Source organism: Myotis yumanensis, unplaced genomic scaffold, assembly GCF_028538775.1.
Source record: "Myotis yumanensis isolate MYYU_CA2020_CCGP unplaced genomic scaffold, mMyoYum1.0.hap1 SCAF_1, whole genome shotgun sequence".
NCBI lineage: Eukaryota > Metazoa > Chordata > Mammalia > Chiroptera > Vespertilionidae > Myotis > Myotis yumanensis.
Window position 1 is genome coordinate 194,183,528 of NW_027223752.1, and position 22,541 is coordinate 194,206,068.

The 22,541-nt window shown below is 37.0% G+C and overlaps 1 protein-coding gene across 6 annotated transcripts in view; it reads left to right on the top strand.

Annotated features, from left to right (window-relative positions):
• Positions 1–22,541, top strand: part of ANKRD17 (ankyrin repeat domain 17) — a 177,967-nt gene that overhangs the window by 34,847 nt on the left and 120,579 nt on the right. The window contains exon 1 of one of the 6 annotated variants that reach the window (XM_070395169.1): positions 6,138–6,226. The exons of the other annotated variants lie outside the window; for them this stretch is intronic. Within the exon in view, the coding sequence (XP_070251270.1) occupies positions 6,173–6,226 (54 nt within the window). The 5' untranslated portion in view covers positions 6,138–6,172. Of the gene's footprint in view, positions 1–6,137; positions 6,227–22,541 lie in introns of those variants that run through there. 6 annotated transcript variants of the gene reach the window in all.

Sequence of the window (22,541 nt, forward strand, 5' to 3'; positions counted from 1 at the left end):
CAGGCAGTCTTTTTTCTTCACTGTCAGAGTATCCATTAGTTCAAGCTGTTTAGAGGATAATTTAATAACATTTTAAATACATATACCCATCAAGAAATTTACTATACAGTAATATTGAGGCATGGGCAAGGTATGTGTCCCCTTTCATTAGGCCTGTTCATTGCAGCATTATGAAATGTTAGAAGCAACACAAGTGCCCATCAATGAGGAACTGATTAAATAAATTGTAGTACAACTCTTCAGTGAAAATTTAAGCATCTATCAAACTCAAAGAGATCTAATGTATAAGTGTGGATTTGAAGCAATTATGGAGTATTAAATTTTAAAAATGGGGATCCAGAGAAATATGCTTAATATGCTTCCATTTGTATAAAAACAATTTACACTAAGATATGCTTTGTATATGTAGGGTATTTCTGGAAGAATATACTAATTAATATTGTCTTTTAGCAGTGTGAGAAGTTGGGTTACTATTCCCTGTATAATTTTTTCAGGAGAATGTATTACTTTATAGATAAAAACCATAATTACTGTGGAGGTAATGAAAGAATATTACTGTGCTACATTAGGCATGTATTCAGAGCCCTCAATCATGTTATGGCATGATTGATTCAGGAGAAATAAAAGGTAAAATCTTGGAGATAGTGTTGTTTAGTAAATGTATGGGCTTTCAGAAATTTGACCAGATTTTATTAGCCTTTTAATTTAATTTTTGTTTAACCCTTTAATATCTCTATCTCATTTATATTTCGTCCAGGCTGTTTTACAGTCGGGTTTCGTATTTCTTCTAAAATATAATTTACAGAGTAAAAAGAGAAAAATAGATACTATAAAGTAATGACTATATTTCATACATTTTGTTTGAGAGGTGAAGTGGGTTCAGACTTTGTTTTTATGTAGGTAGGTGAAATCATTACATTTTTCCTACGACCGATTATCTGTCCTGGTTTGAAAATGTAGATTTTGAAAAGTCTTGTCCTTCCCTAAATTGAAAAAAAATTGATGGGAACAGACCTCTTTTACAAGAATTTTTGACTATAAAAGTTTTATGTGGAGGAATAAACATCAACAAAATGATAAATCTTACAAAATAGGGTTGCTTGCTTGTTAATACATTTCTGTTTGTGTGTGTGTGTTTAGTTTTTCTTGTTCCTTGTTCAACAACCCTGTGCTGGTCCTAAATAAAGTAGTAAATTTTAGAGGATTCCTTTATGGAGCTTTTTCTGTCCTTTCCCCTCCTTTTTTATAACAGGCTTTTCTCTTCAGTTTGGACATTTGAATCTTCTTATTTTAATATTTTCTTTTATGATTTAAGTTATTTATATACTAGAGGTCTGGTGCACGAAATTCATGCACTCGGGAAGCCCTGCCATTGTTCGCCCCAAAGTGGTAGGCCCCGCCCACCCAGCCAGGGACCCACAATTGATCGCCCCCGCAGAGAGAGTCCCTGCCCACCTGCTGCAGCACCACAACGGGGTAGCCTGGGCCTCCCTCTGTGGGGCCATCGATTGTGGGGCTCTGCCATCAATTGCCCCAAAGAGGTAGGCCCTGCCCACCCGGCCAGGGCTCCATAATCGATCGCCCCCACAGAGGGAGATCGTGCCCACCCCGCCGCAGCCCACCGGTAAGTGGCCTGGGCCTCCCTCTTTGGGGCAATCATGGAGCCCCTGATTGATCAATCGCCCGGTGGCCTGGGCTTCCCTCTGCAGGGTGATGATGGGACTATGGCCAAGCCCCCAACCAATTGCATCTCACCTGCCTTGGCTGGCCTGGCACCAGTGGGTGTCATAGCATGGTTGTCGAATGGTCATTCCGCTGTTCTGCCGTTTGGTTGATTTGCATATTACACTTTTATTATTATAGATGTACTAGAGGCCCGGTGCATGAAAATTCGTGCCCTGAGGGGGGGGGGGGGGAACAGTTTCCTCAGCCCAGCCTCTGCCCTCTTGCAGTCCAAGACCCCTCGGGATATCCACCTGCTGGCTTAGGCCTGTTCCCGGGGGTCAGACATTCCTCTGGCAGCCTGGGAGCCCTTGGGGGATGTCCAACTGATGATTTAGGCCCACTCCCCGGGGTATCGGGCCTAAACTCGCAGTCAGACATCCCTCTGGGAGCCCAGAATATCCTTAACACTGCCGAGGAGGTGGGAGAGGTTCCTGCCACTGCTGCTGTGCTCACAGCCATCAGTCCGGCTGTGGCTGAGCGGAGCTCCCCCTGTGGGAGCACACTGACCACCAGGGACAGCTTCTGCATTGAGCGTCTGCCCCCTGGTGGTCAGTGCGCATCATAGTGACCGGTCATTCCACCGTTAGGGTCAATTTGCATATAGGCAATCCTCAGATTATGTTGGACTTGATGTACGTTGTTTCGTGGTTACGTCGCCATCTCCCATTTACAGTATTTATAAAAAAAGTTCCATCATTTTGATGTATGTACAAATATGCTTTATGTTTTTTATTATTTACTTACCACAAATAAAAGTCAGGAATTGTTATCTTTCTTTTAAATTTTTTTACTGTTTCAATTCATTACTGCTGTGTATGTGCTCCATGTGAGTGACGTAGGTGCTTATGTAGGTGGGTTCCAACTTGTGGCGAAAATCGCGTTACGAGGTAACCTGAGGACCTACTGTATTACCCTTTGATTATATAGGATTGGTTTGTATTTGAGTAACTGTTAGTGTTAACTATTTACCTTTAATGCTTTTCCATCAGCAAAAATAAAAGATCTTGTAACACTGAAATCCATTTTAGGCAAATGGAAAAACAGGTTATTTTGGTCTGCAAATGAAATGGAAGGTGGCTCACGTTTAAAATGTAGGGTCTTTTTTTGTTTTTGTTTTTTAGTTCAGAGAGGAAGGGAGAGGGAGAGAGAGAGAAACATCAATGATTAGAGAGAATCATTGATCGGCTGCCTCCTTCACACCCCTTATTGGGGATCGAGCCCACTGGACTTGTGTCCTAACCTGGAATCGAACCTCGACCTCCAAGTTCATAGATTGAGGCTCAACCCCTGAGCAACACCAGCTGGGCCAAAATGTAGGGTTTTAAGGCAGAAGTATATGAATCTTCTTTCACATCCATGTACCCATAGTATCTTATGCTGTGGCATAGGTCATCATATTAACAAAAAGGACCAGAAAATAAAATTAAGAGGAAATACTTAATTTGTTGTATAACAAAGAATGACAAAATTCTGAAATATAAATTCTGCTTATATTGACTATTTCTTATTGTGACCTATAGGTAGTAGTCACAGAACAAATGTTTTTGTCATTAGAAATTATTCTCATAAAATTTAAAAGGAATTAGGATAGATTACTGGATATCAAATGATTCCTTTATTCATACATTTGTCATTTATTCAATAAATACTTAAGTTCCTGGCCTGTGCCAGAGACTACTGCCTATATACATAGGTTAACAAAGTGTTGCCTACTTTCATCAAGCTTCTGCTCTGATAAGGGAAAGAGATGGTAGATGGTATATAAACACCTCTAATTCTGTAGAAAAGCCATAATCACATATTTATTGGTAAAAAAGAAAGAAAGAAAGAAACTTAACAGGAAATGTCAGAAAATATAAGAATCCTTAATGATCCTAGAACAGAAGGGAAGGCGAGAGTGAGTGGTTTGATTGACTTGAGCCTAACGTGCTGGGTTTCTTGTCATATAACATTGGAAAACCTACTTTTGGCTTATGGGAAATGATTGCTCCAACATGAGAATTCTTTGAACTCAAACCTATCTTTGCTTGTTTATGTTAGAGGAAGGTTTAAGAAAAGAGAAACTTTATTGATGACTTCTCTTAGTCTAAGGATGAAGCAGTTTATTTGAAGCATAAAAATAATTGACCTGGAAGGCAGGAAATAGTAAAAGCCAGTTTGCTAATTCTTTGTAAGCTAGGTCATTACATTGGAAATTATTTTGTTTGAGAACACTCCAAATGCCAGACATACCCACACATAAGCATTATATATAGTCCGAAGGAAAACATTTTTGATGTCATTTGTTTTCCATTAATTTCACACAGCTTTGGAGTCAAATTGTTTTTGGGTAAATCCCAACTCTGCCATATAACTGTGTGTACTGTCTGAGACTAGATTTCCTCCTCTGTAAAATAGGGATAATATCACCTGGAGGAAGTATAGCAGATGGACGGACTCTGGAACCAACGGCTTGGATTCAAATGTTAGCTTCTCAATTTAATTAGCTCAGGAGTAAGTTGGGTAAGTTACTTAACCTCTCTGTGCCTCAGTTTCTGTATATGTAGCATAGAGATAATAATAATAGTACCTTCCTTTCTTTTAGGGTAGTTGTATTAAATGAGTTAATACAATGGCATATGGCATATAGTAAGCAAAATGTAACTATTAATGTTATTCTTTTAAGTTATCATTTAGGGTTATTGTAAGGGTTAAATAACATTTATGAAAAAATATACATATTGCCTGCCTAGCCAGTATGGCTCAGTGGTTGAGTGTCAGTCTACCTGTGAACCATGGTCAGGGCACATGTTGAGGCTGCAGGCTTGATCCCTAGTACGGGGGCGTGCAAGAGGCAGCTGATTGATGCTTCTCAGCAATGTTTCTATCTCTCTATTTCTCTCCCTTCCTTTCTCTCTCAAATCAATAAAAATATATTTAAAAACAAAATAAAACACATATTGCCTGACAGTACGGGTGCCTCCTAATATCAGAAACTGAGTATTACTTTATCTCATTTGATCTTCATATAAACCTGTAAGAAGAAATTATGTCTTATTTACTGTACCTTGAACAGGTTCTGATAAACAGTACATATTTCATGTTGAATGAATGTTACCTCATTTTACAGATTAATAAATTGAGGCCCAAGAGAACTATAAAATCTCTTTCTATTAAAATACGGTGTTACTTTGGGGAAGGCATTATTGGCAATGTCATTCATATCATCTTTCTCAGCATAGACTTGGCCATAAGTGTTAATAGCTCCCTCTAATTTTTTTCTGTAGTTTTAAAAATTATTTTTTCCTTTCCCTCCCCCCCCCCCCCCCCCCCGCGCGCGCGCGCGTGTGTCTGTGTGTGTGTGTGTGTGTGTGTGTGTGTTTGGGAAATTTTAGACCAGAAGAACTCTTCACTTTAGAATTAAAATTAGATTGGTTAATCTGCACATTAAAATTCAGTTGTTTATGTGGCACTCTTACAAGTGCAGGGTTATTTTATTAATGCCCATAAGAGCATAAAACATCATTCTTATTGAATTTTTTCATATTTCAGATTACATAGGGAAGAAATTTGACAAAGTAACAAACTTTACTAAACTGAGGAGCAGTTACAATAATGAATGTAATATAAATTGGCTCTACTTCACTCACTCACTTTATTTGCTCTTGAATGTCCATATTCAATGTTTCTGAATTTTGGTTATCTGAAATATTTTAGTCTCTTGTAATATTTATGATGTGGGGGGGAGCATGTCTTTGGTTATTAAATGAAGTTAAACGCACTTCTAGAAAATGAATATAACCATGTGTTATGTCTTGCTTTAGTAATTGTAAATTAGTTGAATGTTAATCTCATTCTCTTAGATATTTTCAAATAGATTAGTTTATAGAAAACCAGTTTACCATTTAAAAAACATTTACATTAAGATAATTATTTTGACACCCTCATGTGAACACCTGCAGTATATATGTTACATAATGCATTTGTCTGATGTAGCAAATTCCTAATTTGGTATTACCTTGCCTCCTTTGAGTATTTAATACAGCCATTAATTTTACTACAAGGCTTTACTAAGGACAAATTACTACGTAACCCACTTCAACCTCTTTTGTTCAACCAGGAAGCCAGGCGTGTTAAATAGCTTTTAAAAATATATATATATAATGATGTCTTTTTTGGAATTTTAAGATTTTAATTTTTCAAATGATAAAATGAGAGACTTTATCAATTTTGTCTGTTAAAATTACTTGCCAGAAGTTTGCTTTGGAATAGAGCGTCTGTATCTTTAAAAAATACACAGTGAGTCACCCCCTGCTCTTTTGGTAGATGCCTGGCTAGTGAACAGCTAAGCTGCTTTAGGCATGTAATAGAACATTCCATTTCCTGTTCCCTTGCTGACACAGAGGAGTGTTCCTGCTGGCAATGATCTAATCATAGTGCAGTAAGAAACATGGCAGTTTGATAAAACATGGTGGAGACAGCGGCTGAAATGGAAGCATATGTTCTAGAAGACATTCTTGAGGTAGGGCTAGATTTGTAAATGAAATGAAAGTTGAAATCTAAACAAAGAAATCTATCTGACGGAATTATTTTTCAGATGAATAGATTAGAGGAGAGAGCAAAGAGAGGCAGAGCATAAAAGCAAGATACAGTCAGACCTTACTCCGTGTGAGAATGTGGCAATCTGATTTATGTGTTTACTAAACAAGTTTAGAATTGTTTTGTTAAAACTTCATGTTTCATAAATTGTGAGATATATTTTTGATAAGAAATTTAAAAAAAGAGAGCAGGCCTCGGACTTAATAAAAGCCTGTGCTTGTGGTGGTGACCTTTAGATTAACTCATTAAAAGGTGGGGTCTGAAAAGAAGCTTTGAGTAGTAGGTTTAGTATCATATGTCTTAGAATTCATTTACATATCTAAGCCTAAAGCTCTGCTTGCAGTTAACTATTAAAAACTGCTGGTTATTTTAGTTTTGTGGGTGAAAATAAGCATATATGTATATCAATCTAGTTCTAGATTTTTCATGTGACTTTGAGTATTATAAAATAAATTAGCAAATAAAAAGTAAAGGATCCTAAAATGTAAGGCACTAAAGCTTCAGAACTCCCAGTAAGACCTACATTTTGAGTTATAAGAATTTTGAATTATGTTTTCTCTTTTCCCTAGTTGTATCAATTTTATAAGAACCTATTTGAGTATAAATCAATTCAAAGAAATACGTGTCAAAGTGAAACTATAATTGGTTTTGGCCTTGGATGTGTAGTATATTGTCAAACATTTGTATTTATAGGTATAGATATTTAAAACCCATTTTCTTAACTATACCTTGTAGGGGTTCCCCCCCTCATTAAGAAAAGACTGGCTAAGTCCGATAAAGAGGTCTCATGATGGTAAATGGTATTCCTAATATTCAAACTGTTAAGATAATTTATTAAATATTTCCCTATGTTCAGGAAGTGATTTGATTAGAGGGCGAGGGCTTGAGAGAATAAACTGCAAAAGGAAGCTAGGCAGGGTTAGCAGGAGAAAAAAGCCTATGCGCATTATAAAGTGCTGCATGATCAATGAGCATTTTCTGGAGTCCCTCAGTGTGTGCTTGGAGCTGACATTGCAGCAAGCCTCATGGTTGTTCTGCAGAATGAAAACTGATTCCATTGTATTATCTAGCTTCTTGTAGACACACCTGCCAACATACATATTCCTTATTTCTCTCCTAAGAGCTTATTGTCTGAGTTTTAAATCCTCTGGTTAATTTCCATTATTTCCTTTTTTTTTTAAATACTGTTAGTGAGTTTCCTTAAAAAATTCTGGTATGGTGAATTATCTACTTAGAAACAGTAGTATATATACTTTTATTAAGAAACTTAAGTAAACAGGAGTGGTCACATGACTTTAATGGTTGAGTTTAAACAAGTCTAATTGGATTATGAGTTTCTAGTGGTACATTTTCATTTGCTTTTTAAAAGTTTGCTTTGGATTTTAAAAAAGTGTACTTAATAGATTTTAATAGATCTATTTGACTTTTTTGGCCATTAAAAATTACAGTATATAACAGATTTTGAAAGTGTTATTTATTTTCTAGGAAAACCGACAAGCATAGCTTTGTGCCTTAAGTATAGGTTTTTCAGTGGTATCTTAGAAATTTTCTTTTTATGATTTCCACTGAAATTGTTTAATATCATATTAAGATTTTACCATACCTAATTTGTTCTATCTTAGTAGTTATTAAAATAGCCTGTCATTTTAATTATTTGTTCTAATTTTTAATCTCTTAATTTGGTTCCTATATACCTGTTGCATTAAAACATACTGAGTAGTTTTCTCTTTATTTAATATTACTTGATTTAACTGAGGATTTTTCCATATTGGTAGGCCAGATGTAAAAAATTTTCAAGTATTAATAAAATATGCTTTTATTCCTAAAGTTATAAGTATTTATAATGACCTAGTGCTAAAAATAAAAGTTTAACTTGGCCTGTGTGGCTCAGTAGTTGAGCATTGACCTGTAAATCAGGAGGTCATGGTTCTATTCCCTTTCAGGGCACATGCCCAGGTTGTGGGCTTGATCCTTGGTAGGGGTCGTGGAGGATGCAGCTGATTGATGATTCTCTCTCATCATTCATGTTTTTCTTTCTCCCTCTCCCTTCCTCTCTCTGAAATCAATAAAAACATACTTAAAGAAAAGTTAAAAAAAGTTCAAAGAGGATAAACTTGCTAATAACTCTGTGAAGCTAAGTACCATTTTCTAAAGTAGCTCATATTGCAAGTGAAAAGATACAATTACACAACGAGCTTTCCAGAAAATTATTATTTGTTTAAAGGATTAACTCCTTATACAGATGTCAATAATGAATAATGAAGTTCCTCTTATATCACAGTGACAATTATATTATTGTACCTGATATTGAACTATTTTAAGTTTGTTACCTTAATTTTCATCTTTGTGATTTTATTGAACATACGAACTTTTATGTAGATTTCTGCTTATTTACATTAAACATTGGAACCCTTCTATTTTTTTCTGTCTTCCGGAGTAGCTTAGTTCTTAAATCAGAATTATCAGTGAATACAGTGCATAATGCTATGGTTTATGATGATTATTTATTTAGCATCATTTAATTTGAAATTTTAAATGATCTTCAAAAACTTAGGTAAAATATTATAAGTGTCTAAAGTTTTTAAAACTGGAAGAGATTGATTTCAACTTACATCATTGCTTCTCAGGTATACCAAGGTAATGGGTTAAATAGAAAAACTTGATTACTTAAGTTATCCAAATCAGTCAGTAATTTTCCCCCCAAAGCAAAGTAGTCAAAGTGTTTCTGTTCCTTTTGTTAACCTTAACTAATACTGAAGGAAGTAGTCAAATACAAATGATAGAAAAGGGACGTGAGCCTGCTTATATATCTGTTTTCTTATATTGCTGAGACATTATAATTTTAGAATTTTGATACTTTTCCTTTAATTCATATATAATGATGGACCTTAGTACTTCAGAGAGATCAATAAGAAGAGGAAGTCCTCCAAACTGTGTGTGTGTGTATTCCAAGTTTGTGTAATGAAGTGCTGTGTATATAAACATGAAGTTTATATATATATGTAAGTTATTTTATAAGAATACATGAAACATGAGAGGTTATTTCGAAACATAATTATTTTATATTTTAGTTTTATTTACAATTTCACTGGTTTTAGTAGTTTCTGTAAGAGTTGTCTTAGAAATGAGAAATTGTCACAAATATTTCTGTTTTTTAAATTCAGAATGCTTTGTTCAGGGAATAACATTTGATAACATGTTTGCTTTAAAAGGGAGCAATTTTTATGAAAATAAAAATATTTACAATTAAGAGTGACAACTCTCATGCCCAGTTTTGTTCCTTTGTCAGTTGAAGGAAGGGTTTCTGACTTCATCTGTACTTGATTTTACAGGTTGTAATATCCTATATAATAAAAGACTAAGATGCTAATTGTCTGGTCATCCGGTTGGCCGTTCAACCAATCAAAGCATAATATGCTAATGATATGCTAAGGCCGCTCAACCACTTGCTATGACATGCACTGAACATCAGGGGGCAGACAGTTGACTGGTCGATCAATCACTATGACGTGCACTGACCACCAGGGGCCAGACAGTCAACTGGTTGACCAGTCTCTGTGACATACACTGACCACTAGGGGGCAGACACTCAACGCAGGAGCTGCCCCCTGGTGGTCAGTGTGCTCCCACAGGGGGAACGCCTCTCAGCCAGAAGCCGGGCTCATGGCTGGCAAGCGTAGCGGTGGTGGCAGAAGCCTCTCCCACCTCCAGAGCAGTGCTAAGGATGTCCCCGGGGAGCGAGCCTAAGCTGGCAGTTGGACATCCCCTGAGGGCTCCTGGACTGTGAGAGGGTGCAGGCTGGGTTGAGGGACTCCCCCCGAGTGCACGAATTTTGTGCACCTGGCCTCTAATAGATTATAAAAGTCTCAAATCTTTATGGTTGCTGTGTAAGAGATACTGTGGGTGGAGAGTTTGGTTGAATCCTTTTTGGTTTATTATGGAACCATGTCTTGACACCAGATGGTTTTTATTTTTTAACTAGTGGCCTGGTGCACAAATTCGTGCACAGTGAAAGAAAATTAATTAAAATAAATATTTTAATATTGCTGTTTGCCCTTTCTCTATAATAGAAGTGTCAACCAAATTCACGATCGACAATGACAGATCGAAACACACGTGTGCGACTGGTGCCTGTGAGAGCTTTATATGTATCGTGCATGCGCAAGTCAACTGAGCCTTTTATAGATATAGAATAAACTTGCTTAATTAGACCTGCTTTCTGACTTAGCTAAACTTTTTCCATCCCAGTGAAGCGCCCCAACTTCTCTTTCTAGTAATTGTCAGCAACACAGCAGTAAATGTCAACATGAAGCAGATTATTATTGTAGATCATGCAGGGAGAACAAAGGGTAAAATATTTAACTGCAGCAGTGTTTGCCTATATTCTGCACAGTGAAAAAACCTAAAGTCATTCTCAGGGTCAACCATTTCTTTTCAGTCGGGTCAAGTTTCTAAGCTTTCTAAATCTCCGTTTTCTGGCTAATGAAAAAAAAAAAAAGGATTCCACCAAGTCTCATATCTACCTACTCCAGGACTTCTGTGAGGATCAAATGAGATGAGGCACAGGAAAATGCTTCACAGACATTTGGTTAAAGTATAAAATGTTTCCACCTGGCTATAAAGCAAGTCGTGTTCCTGGGCTGAAGAAACTGCAAGGAGACCAGTCGCTAGGGAGAGTAAGCTGGGCATTGCTATGTGAGGTCATTACCCAGATCGACACTTAGCATATTAGCCTTTTATATCTATAAATTAGATTGAAAGAGTCATGAGAATGTTGTTGCTTCTTTTTTATTTGTCAAATATTATGGGTTAATGATAAGTAGTGCATTCTAGTTCAAACAGGGAAAATCCTCTTGCTATTATTTTAGTGATAGTATAAAGTTACTTTCAGTAATGATATAAAATCTCCCTGAAATAGACTCTTTTGACAGATACTTGCTATATTTATTTTTATTCTATAAAATATATTAGCTTAGGTAATATACATTATATATTATGTCAGTAAATCTGGATTTCTAATGTTAAAATCCTAAATTTAGTATAACCAAGGTGAAATTTTTCACTAGGAAGAGTTAGAGCACCTCTTTGTACATAGGTGTATATATTGATCTAGAGACAGAAAAGTTAGGTAATGTATAAATTATTTGATTGATATAAATAACATTTTAAATTTATTAAAAGGTTTTGGAAAGGTCAGACATGTTGGGTATATTGAATGTTAAAAATTTCACTCCAATACTTAATTAAATACCTTCAATGTTCTAGGCACTTCAAATTCAATGAGATTGAATTTTGCTTCACGAAGGTAAAAGTTCAGAAGACAAAATGTCTACCATTGGTAATGAAACATTCTTGAATTCAGGATGCCTACAGATATGTATATGAATACTAATATTTTACTTCATTTGTTTATTTGAAGATTTGGAAACCCATGTTTTCAGCATTCTGAATTTATCAACAGACAGATATTTTTCTTTATCTAAGCACCTTTAGGTTATATTTTTTATGCTTATATTTTTAAATATGTATTATCATGAATATTGGGCTATCTAGAAGTTTTCCTGGATCCCATTTTTACCTTTTCATCCTTAAAGATTTTTCTATTAGCATTTAAATCCGTATACAGAATATATGTGTATATGTACATATACATACAATACACTCACATATATGCTTACATATTTTCTCCATACACATTCATGTTCCTGCTATAGTATGCATTATGAATATGTACTCTTATTTGAAAGTGAAGTTTATCCTGGAGGGAGGGGTAGAAGTTGTAACATTAATTTTATACTCCAACTTTAGGGGGAAGTGGGAAAAGTATTAGAAGACACTTATGATAGCTAATAATCCCTGTAAAGAAGACTATTTTAGTGGATTATGAAGGCTTCAAATGGCTTTTAAAAGGTAGTGTAACTAAACATCTATGAATTAATCTATTGCTGTTACATGAGAGTAAAGGCCAGTTTGTCCAAATGCCACTAGTCCCACATTAATTCATCATAGTTCAGTGGTTAATGCATGTTGTAGAGAATGAATTAGGAAAGCTCATCTATTATCTGCATATACGTGCAACAACATAAGCACTTTTCCTGGTTCTGAATTATTAGGGGCCTTTGTTCTGACGCTTGACCTAAGAACTTATTCTGATGTGAAGTGACTTGATCATGACAAAGTTGGTAATGCAAGAGAGACAATGTTTGCCTCCCACATGTGCCCATACCGGGGCCAGAAATTGAGCCTGCCACTGAGGTACATGCCCTAGACCAGAATTGAACCCGCGTCCCTTCAGTCCACAGGCCGATGCTCTGACCGCTGAGCCAAACTGGCTAGGGCAATTTTCTAACATCATACAATGGTCATTTGGAAAATACTGGTTTACTTACTGAGTTTCCAATACTGTTGCATTTTATTCTACAATATTTTTTTTAAAAGCATATTTGCTAATATCACCACTGGTCTCCTTAGAAAAGTGAAAAACTGGGAAGATGTCACATTCACAGTGTCATATTATGTTTGCCAAATTTTTAATTTTGTTTTCCATTGATAGTTTATTTAAAAGCACATAAAATACAATCATATATCCTATCTAATTCTGTTGATAAACATTTACTTTTTAGTGTTTATTTGATTTTCATTGGTATGACAAATAATTTTAATACCCATTTAAATGCCCAATGAAATTTTATCACAGATGACAAAGAGTTGTTTACTTGAAATGACAGGCTCACTTCATTCATTTTCAAAAAACAGTCTGCCAAGTAAGTCTGAACTCTGTCTTGAGTAAAAATTATATTCCATCAGGAAAAGCTACTGGTTTAGCTCACATTCACACAAGTGTTTTTGTTGCGATAACTACATACTTAGGTATACAGTAGAAATTTTTTTATTTTGTTACAGAGAATATTAAAAAGTCATGCTCATGATTAAAAATGTAAAAATTCGTATTTTTTACTATTTCATAATGGAACTAGCCGTTTCACCCCTTTTTTTCTTTTAATTATGAGTGCATGGCAGAGAAGAATGTGATGATCGGTGTCATGATTTGTATTAAGTGGGCCAGCAGTTTTACATTACTTTTGTTTCATTAGTATAAATGTAAACACAGTGAAATGGACAAATGGCATTGTAGGATTATAAAAGTGTTTTGACCTCATAGATCCTCTGAAAGACTTAGGGATCGCCATGATTTCTATCCTTCAACTACAGTATAGCAGGTTTAAGAAGTGGGAAAAACTTTGTGAAGGAATTTGAATCCTGTTTCTTTTCAGTATACTATCACAGGTGCCCAGTGGTTTTCATAAATCAAGCGTTTTTTTTTTTTTTTCTCTGAGACTAGTTATCTTTTCTATTGTCTATAAAAATGAACAATAAGATTCTAATAATGTATATCTTGTTTATTTAAAGACTAAATAAGCTGTTTGTTGCAAATTCTTTTGGTTGGTAGCAAAATTGAATTGTTTAAAATCTGTACCTTCTTTTTGTACTTATATTTATATACCCTGTATATTTGTATTATATTTTTTTGCCATAATTTGAGATTGGCATGGAAATCTTGTGTTTTTATAGGAAAAGAAATGTCAGTAAACATCTGCACATCTCTTTCCATTTTTCAAATACTAACCCTTCCCAAGTCCAATTTCTAAGCAACTCTTGAGATTAGTGTTAAACTGCTTGTTGGTGTTTTCTGCTGCCTGAATTCCTTGTTTAATCTCTAACTTTTTATCATTTAGCCTCTTTCTCTGAGTTTTGATACCTGCTGCTGAGTTCAGTTTGATTTATTTTTCCTGCTGTAGATTGTCCAGATCCTGATCCTTTACTTAATGTTTGGATATTGTGACCAGCCTAACACAGACCTCATTTGTTGACTGCATTCATCTAACTAGTGTTTATTCTTAGCTGGTTCTAACCTTGAATTTGTTCACTTTCCTAGTCCTTGTCACATATCTGCATTTGTAGTTTATGCCCTGTCATCATAACAAAGACTAACATATATTTGTGTGAAATGTTAAGCAGATTTGAGAAATACAGTTTCTAAATTCTTGTATTTTATAAGGAAATACTATTTAAGATTTTCTAAAAACATGTGCTGGTGTTTTAAATGTTTACACATATTGGAAATTTTTCCTTTTTAATATTTTATCACATTTGTATAATATTTTATCTTATAAAAATATTTTTCTGAGTTTCCTATTGTTTATAGTATTCTTCATGAAATAAATGGAAATAACAGTAGATAGAAAGGTTTCCCTTCTATAAGACTGTACCCATTTAAAGAACCAAAATATTAACATTAAACCTTCCATGTGTCATTTAATAAATCTTGTCAGGTGGATCATCATTTTACATTTTATGAATTACAAAGAATATATCTTTCATAAAGTGATAGGTAAGGGAGAATGCTGAATTATGTTGACATTGATTTTTGTGATTTTCTAGATTATATTTAATGGGATTCTTTTTTCATTGTCTTGAGCTTTTAGTGTTACTGTATGATCTGCTGTGAATAGTTTTATTCTTCTTGGTGTCTTCAGTGACTTAACATTGTATCTCATACACAGTAAATGCTTGTTTTTTGCTAATCCTCACACGAGGATATTTTTCCATTGATTTTTGAAAGAGAGGGAGGGATGGAGAGAGAGACAGAGAAATAATTGAAGTGAGAGAGATAAAATGATTGGTTGCCTCCCATACGCGCCTCGCCATCCTGAACCTGCAACCCAGGTATATGCCCTGGAATGGGAATCTAACCCATGTCTGCTGGTTTTCATTCCTTTTGATGAGAAGGCAGCAATTATTCTTACTTTTCTGCTTTTGTACATAGTGTCTTTTTTTCCCTTCTGGCTTTTTAAAGATAATTTTATTACTGATTTTCAGTAGTTTTATTGTGACATGCCTTGGTATAATTTTCTTAGGGATTATCCTGTGTGAAGTTTGTTGAGTATTTGATTTGCGAGTTTATATTTTTTTGTTTAATTTTGAGAATTTTCAGGCATTATTTCTTCAAATATTTTTTCTACTTTTCACCTACTCTCTTCCTGGGATTACAGTTACACTCGATGTTATTTTCTTTTAAAGGTAATGTTGCCTCTGGACATTTTTTTCTGTCTCTGCTCTCTGTGCTTCTGTTCACATAATTTCTGTGTTCTGTCTCAGGTTCACTGGTTTTCTGCAGTGCCATCCAGTAAGTTTTTGGTACCAAAGACTGTATTTTTTCAACTATGAAAATTCTATTTGATGCTTCATTTTTATAGTTTTCATTTCTGTCTATATTATGTTCACATTTTTCTTTAAATCTTTGACCATGTTTTAAAGGAGTTTTAGGTCCCCCGTGGCTGGTGTTGCTAAGTGGTTAGAGCATCGGCCTACGCACCAGAGGGTGGCGGGTTTGATTCCTGCTCAAAGGCATGTACCTGGGTTTGGGGTTCGCGCTCCGCTCCTGGTCAAAGCTCTTGCAGGAGTCAACCAGTTGATGTGTCTCTCTCCCCCTTCTGATAGACATAATATTATTTCATTGCTGAATGTCTGAGTGTTATTTTCCTTCTTTAAACAATATTGGGTTCTTCTGTTGTTGTTATTTGTTTAGCAGTGTGAATCAGCTTCATTCTTTGTAAGCATTCTTTTCTAGGAACCTGTACTGTACAGTTAGGTAATCTGCCTACTCTTTTTTTTTAAAATATATTTTATTGATTTTGTACAGAGAGGAAGTGGGGAGAGGGATAGAGAGTTAGAAACATCGATGAGAGAGAAACATCGATCAGCTGCCTCTTGCACACTCCCTACTGGGGATGTGCCCGCAACCAAGGTACATGCCTTTGACCGGAATCGAACCCGGGACCCTTGAGTCTGCAGGCCGATGCTCTATCCACTGAGCCAAACCGGTTAGGGCTGCCTACTCTTATGTGGCCTTTCTGGATTCTCTACAAATACTTTCAAGTGTAATCCCTCTTCTCTGGCTGATTTGATCTCCATACATACATCCCAACCCTGTAGGAACTCCAGATAGTTGTTTATCCTATAGTTCCCTATTAGTTCTTTTCCCAGTTCTTCCCTCCAGTATTGTGGCCCACAGATTTTAGCTTTCTTCATCTCCTGAACAAGTAAGACTTCACTTCTTGGCTATGTTTTCCTCAAATACTGCTGGATATGGCATGCGGATGGGGAAGTAGTAGGGTTTATGTCTTGTTTCTTTTGAGTTGTGTTATCAAATACCTGTTTTGCCTGTTATTCATTGTTTGTAAAGAGACAAGAAGCCTAGTTAAGTACCAGTTACTTTGTCATGACCAAACAAGGGGTGGGGAAGTCCAGCCCACAAACGTTATAAGGCCCCGGAAATCATTTGGTCTGGTCCTGCCCAGGATGTAGGGGTAAAATGTTTGACCAAATATAGCGGGAAAATAGACTAAGTTGTGGTAAATTGCAATGAAATATTTTTCATAGCTAATAGAGTTCCACATAGCTAATAGAGCTAAAAAGAGCTCTTATCTTTTTAGTTATAAAGTCATTTCATATCATGTACATGCAGTATGTACTCAGCTTATACAGTATCATGCAGTTCCATTGCAGATGCTCCTACTACAGATGACTGTCAATGTTAACTTTTGAAAGTATACCATGTTTGTATAGCAGCATCTAATATACTTATGTTTTATGGTGCATTTTAATTTAAGGAGGCCTAAACATATTTAGTGAATTTTTTCAAAAATTGCTCTTGGCTATGTTTAGAGGAGTGAATGAATTTCGAAGCAATTTAAAATAAAATGTCTTAGTGGCAGTCACTCTATTTTTAACTCTGTAGGGAAGGGATGGAAAACTTTTTAAATTGTATACTCTCATAGAAAACTTGGAAAATGCAGAGTGGTTCAAAGAAAGTTAAAATGAATGATGCTATATTTTGGTATTTTTCTTTCAGTCCATTCTTTATGCAAATACAGACATATGCTCATTTTAAACATTGGGACCATATTATATATATTAATGTTTTCCCCTCACACATTTATATTTTCTGTATCATTTAATATTTGCTGGAAATATTAATTTAAATATGTCAGATTAATTTTTCTTTTTTCTTTTGCTATTATAAATAACTAGAGGCCCAGTGCATGAAATTTGAGCATGGGTGTGGTTCCTAGGCCTGGCTGGCAATCGAAGTGTAAGCGTCTGGTGTGGAAGGACAGGTTCCACCTGACCTCTGGGCCCTGGCAGCACCTGGGCCCTTGGGCCCCCATGCACACCCCTCCACCTGAGTCATTGGGCCCCTGCAGAGCTCCCTCAGTGCCTGGGAGACGGGCAGCGGCCCCACCCCCTGCCACTGCTGCTGGTCGCCATCTACGGGGCATTCGGTGGGCAATTGGTCCCCCGCTCACACCTGCCTTGGCATGGTGCCGCCTGGTCACCTGCTCCACCGTCGCGCCGTGGTCCCGCTTTTGTCGGGGCCCATTGGGGCTGGCAGCACCTCCACTGCCGCCCACTTGCAGCACCACGTTGCCGATGCCTGCCACGTTCTGCACCACCCTCTGGTGGTCAGCGCACGTCATAGCGAGCAGTCGAACTCAAGTCAAACTCATGGGCGAGAGGACAATTTGCATATGAGGCTTTTATTATATAGGATACTGCATTGAGTATTTTTCTGTGTTTTTTCTGGATTAAAAAAAAATTCTAGTAGATTTCTAGCTCAAAGGATATTGATTTTGAAACTTCTGTTAATTACATGAATACATATTTCTTGTAAAGATTTTGAAGCATGAAGGAAAAACATGAATGTTTTAATATTTGTATCCCAGTCTTTATACTCACATCTAAAATATTTTTACTAGGCTTGAGAATTTGATGTCTTAACTTACTATGTTTTGAAGCATATTTATGTTTTGAACTTTTTCTATTTCATTTATGTTTTTGAAAATAACTTTTCTGGTGATTGCACACTATTTTATCTTGAATAATAACTTAATGTACATTTACATTATTGGATATCTGGATTATTTCCGGTTTTTCTGTTACAAAAATGTTTTTTAAATATCCTTTGGCCATTTTTTTTTTAGGGAGAATATGTATTGATGTGAATCTTAGTCAAATGTGATAAAAAAATTTTTTTCTGATTTTATATATCCTTTTTTAAAGGTGTTTTTTAGAATACTTTTATATGAGCATGTCTTTTTCTTTGTGATTATTTTCTCTTCTTTTATACTTGGAAAAATCTTTCCCTTCTGGAAATCAGATAATATTAATCTGTTACGTTTTTAATTCAGTCTTGCTAGCATTTATTTTATATTGTAAAACATGATGTGATAAGATTTTTTTTTTTAAAACTCCCTGCCACTATTTAAGCAGATTAACTATTGACATCATAACTTTTATATTCTGGGATATCTGTTCTTTACAGAATTAATTTCTTTTTTAGGATTTACTAAGCCCTATAAATAATCCTTGAGTAAAAACATCAACAAATCTGTAGTTAAATCTGAACATTGTCCCCAAAAGGTATATTTGTGTTTGTCATTGCAGTTGTACTCTGATCCACTGCAACCCCTGAGGGAAAGGAGAAAGTGATGATAGTGGTGGTTGAGTTGGGGACACCTAAAAGGTATAGGTGGATACAAGAGTACAGGAATCCAGTTTTATCCATCAGTGCTTAGCATAGTGCTGAGTACATTTGAGGTATTCTGATGTGTTTGTTTAATAACTAAGAAATAGCATGAGAAAAGTTATCATGTCTTTTATGTGACTTATAAAATGGATTATTTTTTAATATAAACCAATCTAATAGTTAAAATGACTAAATGCCTTTTAATTAAGAGAAGTTATTTTTATCTTCATATAATAAACTACTTTCATGATACAGCTATTAATTTTTATCTTTTAAGCATTGGTTTAACCTTGGTCTTGCATTAGTATTACCTAGGGAGCTTTTAAAAATCCTTTTGCCCAGGCCAGCCACCGTGGTTCAGTGGTTGAGCATTGACCTATGAACCAGGTTGCTGGCTTGAACCCCCTAGTAGGGGGGCGTGCACGAAGCAGCTGATCAATGATTCTCTCTCATCATTGATGTTTCTATCTTTCCCTCTCCATTCCTCTCTGAAATCAATAAAAATATATTTTTTAAAAATCCTAGCCGTAACCGGTTTGGCTCAGTGGATAGAGCGTCGGTCTATGGACTGAAGGGTCCTAGGTTCGATTCAGGTCAAGGGCGTGTACCTCGGTTGTGGGCACATCCCCAGTAGGGAGTGTGCAGGAGGCAGCTGATCAATGTTTCTCTCTCATCGATGTTTCTAACTCTCTATCCCTCTCCCTTCCTCTCTGTAAAAAATCAATAAAATATATATTTTTTAAAAAATACTTATGCCCAAACCAGTACATTAATTTCAGTATAGATACAAAATTTAGAGCCACTGCTCTTAAGAATGTATCAAGAGAATTTAAAGCAATGTGTCCTCAAACTTTCCAAGTGTCTTAGTCAATTTGGGCTGTTAGAACATAGTACCTTAGACTAAGTGGCTTATAAACAACAGAAATTTATGTCTTATAGTTCTGGAGGCTGTAAGTCTGAGATCTCAGGGTGCCAACATGGTGTTGGGTTTTGGTGAGGACCCCCTTCCAGGTTGTAGACTGCCAACTTCTTGCTTTACACTCATGTGATGGAGAGCAAAGAGAGGAAGCATGTTCTTTTGTGATTTTTTTTTTAATATTTTATTGATTTTTTACAGAGAGGAAGGGAGAGGAATAGAGAGTTAGAAACATCGATGAGAGAGAAACATCGATCAGCTGCCTCTTGCACACCCCCCTCCTGGGGATGTGCCCGTAACCAAGGTATATGCCCTTGACCGGAATCGAACCCGGGACCCTTCAGTCCGCAGGCCGACACTCTATCCACTGAGCCAAACTGGTTAGGGCTCTTTTGTGATTTTTATAAGGGTACTAATCTCATTCATGAAGGCTCTGCCCTCATGACATATAATCCTAATTACTCCCTAGAGGCCCCACCTCTTAATACTATCATATTGACAGCCCACCCTGTCATGCTGATTTGGTGCCAGGAGACCTCTCGGCTCCGCTGATCCCTGTGCTGGGAGGCATATTACCCTTTTACTATATAGGATAGAGGCCTGGGGGCCGGCTGGTTTGCCCTGAAGGGTGTCCTGGATCAGGGTGGGGGTCCTCACTGGGGTGCCTGGCCAGCCTGGATGAGGGGATGATGGCTGTTTGCAGCTGGTCACACACCCTTCAGGGTGGGGGTCCCCACTGGGGTGCCTGGCCAGTCTGGGTGAGGGGCTGAGGGCTGCTTTCAGGCTGGCAGTCCCTGGAGCAAGCAAGCCTCATGTTCGCTTCCAGCTGCCTGGCTGCCGGCCGCCATCTTGGCTGACAGTTAATTTGCATAAGGATATGCTGATTAGCCAATGGGAAGGGTAGCGGTCGTACGCCAATTACCATTTTTCTCTTTTATTAGTGTAGATTATATTATCAATATATATAGATTGATTTCAGAGAGGAAGAGAGAGAGAGAGAGAGAGAGAGAGAGAGAGAGAAACATCAATGATGAGAGAGAGTCATTGATCAGCTGCCTCCTTCATGCCCCCCACTGGGGATCAAGCCCGTAACCTGGGCATGTGCCCTTGACTGGAATCAAAACCGGCAGCCTTCAGTCCGCAGGCCGATGCTGTTTCCACTGAGCCAAAGAAGCCAGGGGAGCTAAGTAAATTATCTTTTAATTTGTTTCTTTCTCTGTTATTACTCTTCATACAAAGGAATTGCTTTTTGAGGTTTTAATGTTGAATCATGTCTGTTAATAACATTCAGGTTGTTTTACTTCTTTGACAAAAATATGGATTTTGGATGAAATTTTGCATAGAAATAATATTTCAAAGACATTTTACCAACATTGCCATATTAAACTACTTAGGTACATTTTTTTAGGAATTCTTGAGCTTTTGAGTGTCAGGTAGACCTATCCTTAATCTCTTTATCAAATGGAATGTATTACCAATGGCTAGTCATTTTTTTTTCATTGTGCCAAATATAGTTTTCATTTGCATAAAGAAACTAAAGTAAATGGTGTTGGATATTTTAAAGGTTTCGGTATATAGAATTAAATCTTTTTATTGCTAATTAAGTGATAAGTCATATTTTGTCCTCGTGATTCTAGGTAATGGATCAAAGTCAGTGATATTTTAGTAAAACTATTCTGTTCCACTAAATATTTCTATAAAATGAATACTTATATATAATTAGTAGGTAGTTGGAGAAACCATGTTTCAGTTTGCTTGGAGCAATTCTAGTTTACACTTGTTTTCCTGGGGTAATTTCAGAATTTTTTTTTATTAGATTATATACATACTAGAGGCCCCGTGCATGAATTTCGTGCATGGGGGGGGTCCCCTCAGCCTGGCCTGCACCCTCTCCAGTCCGGGACCCCTCGGGGGATGCCCGACTGCCTCTCGCAATCCAGGATTGCTGGCTCCTAACCACTCGCCTGCCTGCATGCCTGCTTGATCGTGTAACCCCTCTGCCTGCCTCCCTGATTGCCCCTATCTGCTCCCCTAACCACCTCTGCCTCGCCCCACACCAGGAACCCAGGATTCCCTCCTCCAGCCGGTCGCAGGCACACGGGACCTGGGCTTCCCTCCCTCTGGCTGGCTGCAGGCACCCAGGACCCGGGATGGCTTTGCCTGGGCTGGCCGCAACCGCAGGGGACCATAGGACAGGTGGCTTGTCCCTCTCCCGGGCCACAGCCACAGATGCTGGTGCCCGGCACCGCGGGACGGGCGGCTTGTTCCTCTCCCAGGCCATAGGCACAGGTGCAGCCGCAGGCGCCCGGTACTGTGGGGCGGGCGGCTTGCCCCTCTCCTGTGCCTCAGCCTGGCTGGTCCCCATTCCTCTCTCCCCAGTGTTGAGTGAGCTGTTATGGTGTGAGGGCGTGATGACCATTTGCATGTTAGCTCTTTATTATATAGGATATTGATACTCTAAAGTTAGAGGAATGGTGGCAGTTTAACTCTGAAGGTACATTGATTCATACACAGTTTTTCTCTTTATTTTTAGTTTTTATACCACTAAATAACAGGAGCTGAATGCAAAGTATACTAATAATACTAACAGTTGAAAATATCAAATCGAAGAGTAAATAATATATTTAATCTGATGTTCAGGGTTCTCTTTTCTTTTAAAAGTTAAGAAATATTTATTGTATGTTTTTATTTGTGGAATTTAATGTCTTTTCAAGTAAGCTCATATTTTTAATA